At 29.1% G+C, this 9,534-nt stretch overlaps 1 protein-coding gene across 1 annotated transcript; it reads left to right on the top strand.

Moving 5' to 3' along the window:
- The first annotated feature begins 2,763 nt into the window (after window positions 1-2,763).
- Window positions 2,764-9,283, top strand: LOC100160364 (hemicentin-1). The gene is made up of 8 exons (XM_016807699.2): window positions 2,764-2,884; window positions 4,742-4,857; window positions 6,127-6,286; window positions 6,380-6,606; window positions 7,765-7,962; window positions 8,023-8,228; window positions 8,503-8,635; window positions 8,908-9,283. Exons 2-8 carry the CDS (start codon window positions 4,746-4,748, stop codon window positions 9,162-9,164), a joined length of 1,293 nt encoding a protein of 430 aa, XP_016663188.1. The 5' UTR covers window positions 2,764-2,884; window positions 4,742-4,745; the 3' UTR covers window positions 9,165-9,283.
- The last annotated feature ends 251 nt before the right edge of the window (window positions 9,284-9,534 follow it).

Raw genomic sequence — 9,534 nt, 5'->3', positions numbered from 1 at the left:
GCTCAAAATAAGTCAAAATATTTGGAAAATTTTATGGTGTACAGAAAATGCTAATATAAACATTCAGTCAAAATTTGATGTACCTACGTCCATTTGTTTAAGAGTTGCACCAAAAACCAAAATCAATTTTCTAGAAAACAGATTTTGCGTAAAAATTCCAGTTTTTCCTTAATTTTTGTTTTGTTTTTCACGGCGCTTTTGAAAACTACTGGAAAAATTTTACTTTTGACCCCCCCAAAGTACCAACTAGATTCACTTTTCTATTAGAAAAGGTACTGTTGAAGAAAATCTAAGCATTTTTACTGTCCTAAAAGGTGATGACAGACACAAAAATAAAAAAAAACACACATCATTGTAAAATAAATACATTCATCGTTCCACTCAGAATCTAAAATGTACGTCATATGATTGAATAAAACATATCGGAATAAACAAATTTAAATCTAAATAGAAAATCGTAATAAAAGATCTATAATATTTCATAAAAAATCAATATTTGCTTAAGAATCTTGATTGAATAAAACAAATCTATATTTAATATAATATAATCTATATCTGATAAAAATTAATGAAAATAAAAACAAAAATGATTAAATAATGATTATCAATGAAATAACGTTTAGTTAATTTTTTTTATTATTAATTATTTCTTAGAGTAAGTTATATTAATCTTTTTATAACAATTTTATTAAGTATTAAAAAAAAATGTTCGTCGGCCTGATGAACTTACAAATTCCAAAAATTTACTTAGGTACATTTACTTACAAATAAAGAACTACAACTTACAATGTAAATGGTGGAAAATGAACAAGGTTGGGAGGGCAATGTGAAGTTAGCCCCTCAAGTTATAAAAGGTCATAACTTAGTTCCCAAGAACTTATAAATTCTAAAAATCAACTTACATTTACTTACAAATAGAGAACTACAATTTACAATTCTTCCGGGGAAATTCGGACAAAGTTGGGGGGCAACTTTTAAGTTAGCCCCCCAAGTTAATTTCGACCATAACTTAGCTCCCACGAACTTACAAATTCTGAAAATCAACTTACATTTACTTAAAAGTAGATTACTTTAACTTACAATGTAATTGGTGAAAATCAAACAAAGTTGGCGGGCTAACTTCCTAAGGCCTAACACTCAATTTGGTTTTCGTGCTTCCCACTTTACAACACACCAGCTGGCAGCTAAACAGGTTAGTTGACGCTATATCTTATTCACTTGAACAAAAAAAAATACTGTTCCTGCGTATTTCTTGACGTGTCACAAGCGTTTGATCGTGTTTGGTATGAAGGGCTATTTTATAAATTAAAACGTTTTCTTCCACCAACATACTACCTGCTGATTCAGTCTTACCTAATCGACCGTCACTTCCAAGTCAGGTTTGGTTCTTCTTTTTCAAATATTGCAAACATCAATGCAGGAGTCCTACAGGGAGGCATACTGTCTCTAATACTATATAATATATATGCTGCTATAATCAACCTACCTCCTTAAACACTACTGTAGACGAATTTGTAGATGACAAGGCAATCATAGCAATTCTCGAATACCCGATTTCTGCTTCACTAAATCTACAACACCACCTCAACCTATTGCCGAACTGGTACAATAAATGGAGAGTGAAAGTAAACCAATCAAAATCACTTCACACTACCTCTACTCTTCGCCTTGCCCCCTGCCCTGAAGTTTCTTTAGCTAATATACCTATCCATGTATCCGAATCAGTTAAGTACCTAGGGCTCACCATTAATCGACGTCTCACTTTGGCGCAACACGTAAGGGAAAAAAACTCGCTGTAATGTGCGTCTCCGGTTGCTGAAAACACTATTATCAAAAAAACATACTAAACTAAATATAAAACTGCTCATTTACAAATTCTTAATTAAGCCTATGTAATATGGCCTACGACTTTGAGGCAATGCCAAAAAATCCAACCTTAGCAAAATACAAACCGTTCAAAACAAAATTCTGCGCTCTATCACCAATGTTCCATTTTATACTTCTAATTTTATTATCCATCTGACTTAAAAATCAAAACCATTCATGAAGAAGCTAAAACTTACTACAAACGCTTTTTCAACAAATTGCTTTCTCACTCAAACCCTATAATTTCCGGTCTAGCCACTCGCACACGATTCCTAGAAATCGACCACGGCGTCTAAAAAGAAACTGGTGCAGAGATCTATTTAATGATTAAAGAACAAAAATATATATATATATAAATATATTTAAGCAAAAGGAAGTGCGATCACTGGATGGTTCCTTCCCTCAACCTTTTTCATTTTTCATGTTCAAACTTATTCCAGCATATATTCTTATTATGCCTTTGGCATAGATTGTATATTATCTAATACAAATTTAAAAAAAAAGAATTTGAAGCATCAGCCTTCAAAAGTTATGTTTTTTTCCAGACTACTGAACACCCATATCAACCAATATTGGCAATATTAACCCGAATAACAATGGTTATCAAACCTGAACTTTAGTTTAAATTTTTATTCCGGCGTTTAAACACCCTAATACATCCAGCACTCAAAACACGAAACCAGAATAAATGATTCAGGTGGTAAGCCCTGTTCAATAGAAGTCTATAAGGTTGCACATTTGCACATGTAATATACATAATCCACACATTTTAATTATAATTGTATATACACTATCTAATGTCTATACCTAATGAAAAATGATGATAAAATTATCATTATTAAATGTTTTATCATGTTTTATCTAGAATATATCGCACACGTCATAAAGAGGGGAAGAGACATCATTATATAATTTATGGTGATTAAAATCATAAACATCCTATGATAGTTGTACCAATCGCTTTACATTCACAAGCAAGTCAACGCAACTTCAAAATATTGTAATTTTACGAAAACAGGTAGTGTATACATTATTAAATTATTTTATATTTATTTGTTAAATACTTATAGTTGTTAAAAATAATTGTGTTATTAGACAATAAAAATAGCTTAATATATATAATGGTAAAATAGTAAAATATTGTTAGGAATACAATCTAAAAACGGTGGGCAAGTGGGTGTCATTCTGACTCTGCTGTACAGTAGGTTACAAGTGGGTCACTGTAATGGATGGTGTTAAATTTGAATTCAATGATATAATATTATTATATAAGAAAAACGATTCTGAGCGAAGACGGTCAGTCAGCCTATGATATTATTAAGTATATTATTTGAAAAAACTAAAAATTGAAAACTAAAAACTGACAATGTCCGAAAACAGCTCAAAATGAGTCAAATTATTTTCAAAATTGTATGGTGTATAGAAATTGAAAATATAAACATCCAATGAAATTTTCATGTATCTAAATCTTAGATTTAAATAGAAAATTTTTTATGAATTTCTAACTCAATATAATTTGCACATCTTCGTGATTTTTACGTATTTTGACCTTATTTTTACTTTTGACCCCCTTAAGTACCAACAAGAATCACTTTCCTATCAGAAAAGATACTGAAAAAAATCTAAGCACTTTTACTGTCCTAAAAGGTGATGACTGACATAAAAAAAAAATAAAAAATAAAACACACATCATTGTTAAATAAATACATTCATCGCTCCGCGCCTCCGCTCAGAATATAAAAGTTGTGTTTCTGTTATATGTGGTTTATAGGCGTAAATATTTGTGGGGAGGGGTAGTGGTTAAGTCCCCTCAAACATTTCCTAAATTATTTTTAAGCAAATGCTATATCATTAGGGCTTTAGCCACCAAAACTCGAATGCTATTTCACCTATGACATTGATGCATTATTATTTATTGTATATGTACAACCTTAATAATATGTACCTATTATGTTATACAACTATCAATTTATATTAATAATAAAGGGCGTGATTGGTATCATAATTTTATTATATGTTATATAGGTCAAATATCATTATTGTGTTGATAATATTAAAATAATACATTGGACTTGAAAAGTTCTGTTATTGTAATGATTTTTATCTTCTTAATAGTTGTTCATAATATTTATTAATTATTATGTATAGTAGTTTTTTATACATGGATCAAAAAGATCTAAAATAATTTCAAAATAATATCACACCTAGAAAATTAAAATATAAATACTTTGTGAAAATATCAACTACCAAGGTATCTCAAATCTTAATTTAAATATTTAAAAATAGGTGGACAACTGGACAAGTGCTTGTATAAGTAATAAAATTTAATAACTAAAAAAAAAATTAAATTCGAAAATATTTCATGGCTATAAATAACGTTACATTCCGGTAAATTTTTTTTTTTGTTAAAAATAGAAAAACTTATGAGGACGATTCTATCAAATTTTTTAAATGTTAGCTATGAAAAGAAAAGTGTTTATGAATTTCTAACTGAAAAATAATTTGCAAATTTTCGGGATTTTTACGACTTTTGTCATAAATTGAACTTAAAATGTATATGAAATATTAATGCCTATGCATCTTTAATAATTTTGATCTTTTATTAAAACAACTTATGATGAGAAATCTTGCATTAAATGTTCAAATTTTTTTAATTTTTCCAAACACGTAATTAAAATCCTGCTATATATTCACTGCTATATGCTCATCTCGAATCAGAATCTAAAATGTCAATATTTCTTTTATTGAAAATTGAAACATCGAAATGTATCATAATCTATTATTTAATATACTTTCTATTTAATTAAAACCATGCACAATACCATAATATTTATTGCCATATAACTATATAAGTAAAGATTTTTTTTTATTTCAGAAAAATGATTGATCATCCGAATCCATTGAAAATATTACCAGTGGCAATTTTCGTAGTATTTTTACTGACCGAAGGATTGTGCCGAAAATCTCATTCAAAAAATATAATATTAGAAAGTAATAGTTTATTTTTGCGTATCTACACAAACAAGTACATTAATAATAATTGTTCACATACGTTTTAACTGATTGTTTTTTGGAAGTGTTATGTATAAAATTACTTTAAATTCACGGTTTAATTAATAATTACATGCAGATTACGTGAATATTGAGTTAAATAAACAGTATTTTATAAAACAACTTAGTAAAGGCTCACAATACTAAAAAAAAACTTTATCACAGTTAAAAATGTACTAAAAAAATCACTACACAATATTATTGTTGTTGAACAAAGTCCATAGACCTATAAATTAATGGACTGTGCTGAGAGAGAGAGAGAGAGAGAGAGAGAAGTCAAGGGTACGATATAGATAGAGTAAAAGAGAACGAAGGAGAAATACAGTGTTAGTTTCATTGGTCTATGATAACTACTTCATGTTCTTTTTCTCTTTTCTCTCTTCGTTCTTTCTTCTTTCTTTTTCTTATATGGTTCCCGTGCATTGATGGCAAGGCGGAGGGGAATGCGCTGTCCATTAATTTATAGGTCTATGACAAAGTCATTAGGAAGGTAGTTATATGAGGACATGAGGTTATAGAAAAGTTTGATAACTCAAATCATAACGACCAATGGTAGGTATACCGTAAACATAGTGTTTGAGTTGAGTTGAGACGCGGGGAACATTTTTTCAGAAAAATATTTATGCGTACCAATTATTTTAATTATATCCTAATGATATATTTAAGTATAAAGGTCATAGGTGCAAATAGCATTTGAGATTTGGGGGGGGGGGGCTAATAGAGCTAATAGGGCCATAATTTGATAATATTGAATAAGCTTAAAACAAAATGTAGGAAATGTTTGTGAGGGCTATTGACATTTTTGGGGGGCTTAGCCCCTAAAGCCCCCCCCCTATTTGTGCCTATGATAAAGGTACACACATTTTTTTACCCTTTCTATTTTTCCCCCAATTCAAACACTGCGTATACAAAGCACAAACAACATAATAATATTATTATATAGTAATTCAAAAATGAATATGCAATTAATTCAGAATTGAAAAAATAATAAATAGGTACCAGGTACTGGTACCTATTTATTGATATCACTGATATAGTGATATCAATCTGACTAATTACAATAATTACATTCATTTTTATCACTACTGATAAAAATGTAACGTTATTCAAACGAATACTCATATTCCCATAATATAAAGATATTGTTACGGTTACATAATTTCACTATTTACCTTATTTTCTAAACAGTTGAATTATTTTTCTTTTTAGATGAAGAAGATGTCATTGTTTTGACCAAAAAAGGTAGCAATTTAAAAGTAAAATGTCATTATTCTGAAGACTATGTGCCCGATGATTATGAATGGAAAAAAATTAAAGACAATAGGCATTTTGCGGTATTACCAACTGAGATTTTGTCCACATCACAGTGGTACCTATATAATTATTTCGATACTTAGCCAATAATTAAAAAAGTAGGTATCTGTAAATTGTAATTATTATTGTCTTAAACGGTCATAAATAGGTTGGATTTAGTAAATGTGAGATTCGACGATGAAGGACAATATTCTTGCATAATGAATGGTTTTAAAGGGAATGAAACGTTTTCCAAAAAGCGTGATTTTGTTTTGAAAACTACAAATTATACTAGGGAACCGCATGGAAAAATTAAACCAAAGTTTCAGAAAGTTTTCACGGAGGATGTACCGTTATTTGTAAACAGGACACTACATCTGAATTGTCCATTCACGAGTAAGCGATACTGCAATCTATTTCATAAACAATAATATTCATTATTAAAATATTCTCTTTGCGACTTCTTTATTATTGCATTCATCGATTTTTGAATGATATCAAACTGTTTATCGACAATTTATAGCATACCTGGATGGCTGGATATATTCAGCTTCTCAGTTAAGAGATTTTATAATAATGTGTCTTTTATTTAAATATTTTTACTGTACCAATACCTAGTAGAAAAAAAAAGCTTTAATCTTTCACTTTAAGGGTGGTTTCTAGTAGAAATGTAAATCTAGTTAGTACTTTAAGGAGGTCAAACTAAAAAAATTCAGTTCTTAACAGAAAAATTTTGGAAAAATAAAATTTTCAAGCATAAAAAATTTTCTAAAAAATCTATATCGTTTTTTTGTTGCAATTCAAAAATAAAAATAATACATATATATTCATATTAGCATACTTATTATATACTAAACACGACACTGGGTATAGTGGTATTACCTATGTGTTTTAACTTTTATGATTTTTATTTTTCATATCAAATATTTATTTTAAGAGTGCATATTTCAAACACTATTTTTTGATTAATAAAACAACATGACTTGCTGGTACGGGAGAACCTGTACTAGTTATAAATACAATAGCCGTTGCAATAAAATAATTTCGTGTTTAATCAAATAAAAGAGTTTTCTATTATTAATATTGATATGAGTTTTCTATTTAAATTATATCGATGAACCTAGTGTTCTGGTATATCAATAGGTACTATTTAGTATTTTGTTTATTTTCCGTTTTGCAATTTCTTGATTGTATTGTATTAAATGAGTTAATATGTATTTGAAAACCAAATTCCGTACTACGATACATTTCAATGTAGGAAAGTTTTATGAAATCTTACCCATACTGTGTAAAAAGTAAAAACGCAGGTACGTAACACGTTGTGTTAAACCACGTGGTGTGTATAATATCTACTAATGTTACAAAACGTCTAATGAATGTGAAATATATTATTATATTTGATTTGAACTCGCATTTTACAGTTTTGACATAATTATATTTTTCGGCACTTTAGAAAAGGCGTTTATCATAATTAAAATATACAATAACTATTGGATGTGTTGATGAAAAATTATTTAGAAATAGGTACCTAAAATACCTAATGTTCAAATGCAGGTACGAGTGATACAGAGTTTTCTTGGTTTAAAAATGACGAATTACTCATTGAAAAAAAAGCAATAATTGAAGGTTATGGCGCTATCGATAATGAGTACAGTTCAAAGCCTGCAAGATTGTCGGATGCTGGAAATTATACGTGCGTGGTGAAAAACAAATACGGTTCAATCCAATACCAATTCGCTGTAGCTGTTTACGGTAATGGACGATAAGCAAATTATTGAATATTTGATCAATATTGCTATAATTCAATTTCAGATAATGAAAACAAAAAACCTCTTTCTTCCGAATATCCTCGAGATTTGTCATTAAAGTCGGGAGACAGGGCAATGTTTTTTTGTCATGCATTTGATTACGGCAATAAAGAAATCGATTGGTACTTTTTGAATAGTACAAACCCAATGGACATAGACATAGAAACCGTGGATCTTTCACAATCTAAAAAGATGGACAATGAAAATGACGTGAGATTATGATTAGCATATATATTATATATAATTGAAAATTATGTTATTCTTAATTTAGTATGTGATAGCAACATTTTACATACTCGTCAATATTGTATTTTGTGAATTAGGACTTAGGTAACATAAATTATAAATATTTGTAACTTTTAATTAGTTACATACAACTAATTAGGTTAATGTGTATTCAATACAATCACAATAGATACTATATTAATACATTTTACTGGTTCAAAACAATCATTTTAAATTTTTAACATATTGGTTTGTACAGGTGACATTGTTAAGTGGCAAGTTGATAATCGAATCTGTGACAATCGATGATGCTGGATGGTATATTTGTGTTCAAAAAGGATTTGAAAGCCCTTTAATGGCTGAAGCCCAATTGAGCGTGGACAAAAGTTTGAGTATAACTACAATCATAATTATTTATAAATTATAAAAATCGATAACACTAAAGATACTAATATCGTACAATCTTAGTTGAACATAATACAATTTCAATTTAAAAACAATTTGAAAAAAGGTTTACGACTGTTATTAAAGAATTAGGAAAAGCTAACTTAAACAGCGGAAAACGCAAAAAAAATTATAACACCAGTTTTTAGCAAAATCAACTTTGTTTTTTTTTTTAGTTACTTAGAACTATTATTTTTGTTTATGCAAATTTTTTTTTTAGTCGAAGTGACATCAGAGGTTCCGAATCAAGACGAAAATATCTCGGATGACAAACATTTTGTATTGAGCCTTTTACCCATGTTATCCACACTTCCAATGGACAAGAAACTCAAAACTCGGATAGCTATTGAAACTTTGGTGCACAACATAGCTTTCCCAGATCTGAATACAGCAGAAAATGTTCACACCGAACAAAATAATACCACAGAAAAATCGTTTACCAATACTGATAGTATTATAACGACACTTGCTGCCTAGGAAGCGTTCACCATAACATAATTCAAATTGTTAATATTGTTGTTATAATTTAAAATAACAATAAACTAAGGGAATGTAATAATTACAATAAACAAATAAAGAAATAATTTTAAATAATATATTGCATTAACTGCAGGAACTGAATATTCCACATCGGAATAATGCCTCATCCTGGACCACGTTTATTATAGTCTATTGACTATGATATTGGTGTATTATGAGTATTAAGCCAGTAAATTGCCTATAATTAAGTCTTATAGATGCATTTTCACCACCTTCAACACCAGTGGCGGCGATCCTATAGTCCATGTGTTGCTTAAGCAACACATACACAATTTGGTTGGTGATTGTTTGGATGTTGTGTGATTAT

This window comes from Acyrthosiphon pisum, chromosome A1 (genome assembly GCF_005508785.2).
Source record: "Acyrthosiphon pisum isolate AL4f chromosome A1, pea_aphid_22Mar2018_4r6ur, whole genome shotgun sequence".
Classification (NCBI taxonomy): Eukaryota; Metazoa; Arthropoda; class Insecta; order Hemiptera; family Aphididae; genus Acyrthosiphon; species Acyrthosiphon pisum.
The sequence above is the reverse complement of the archived record's forward strand: the minus strand, read 5'-3'. Positions and strand labels throughout refer to the sequence as shown.

What these genes read in the sequence shown, in the direction of transcription:
- LOC100160364 (XM_016807699.2), top strand. Translation starts at nt 4,746, where the DNA reads ATGATTGATCATCCGAATCCATTGAAAATATTACCAGTGGCAATTTTC. An exon ending in ATTCGCTGTAGCTGTTTACG is followed by an intron (nt 7,963 to 8,022) that starts GTAATGGACGAT and finishes ATTCAATTTCAG; the next exon opens with ATAATGAAAACAAAAAACCT. An exon ending in GAGCGTGGACAAAAGTTTGA is followed by an intron (nt 8,636 to 8,907) that starts GTATAACTACAA and finishes TTTTTTTTTTAG; the next exon opens with TCGAAGTGACATCAGAGGTT.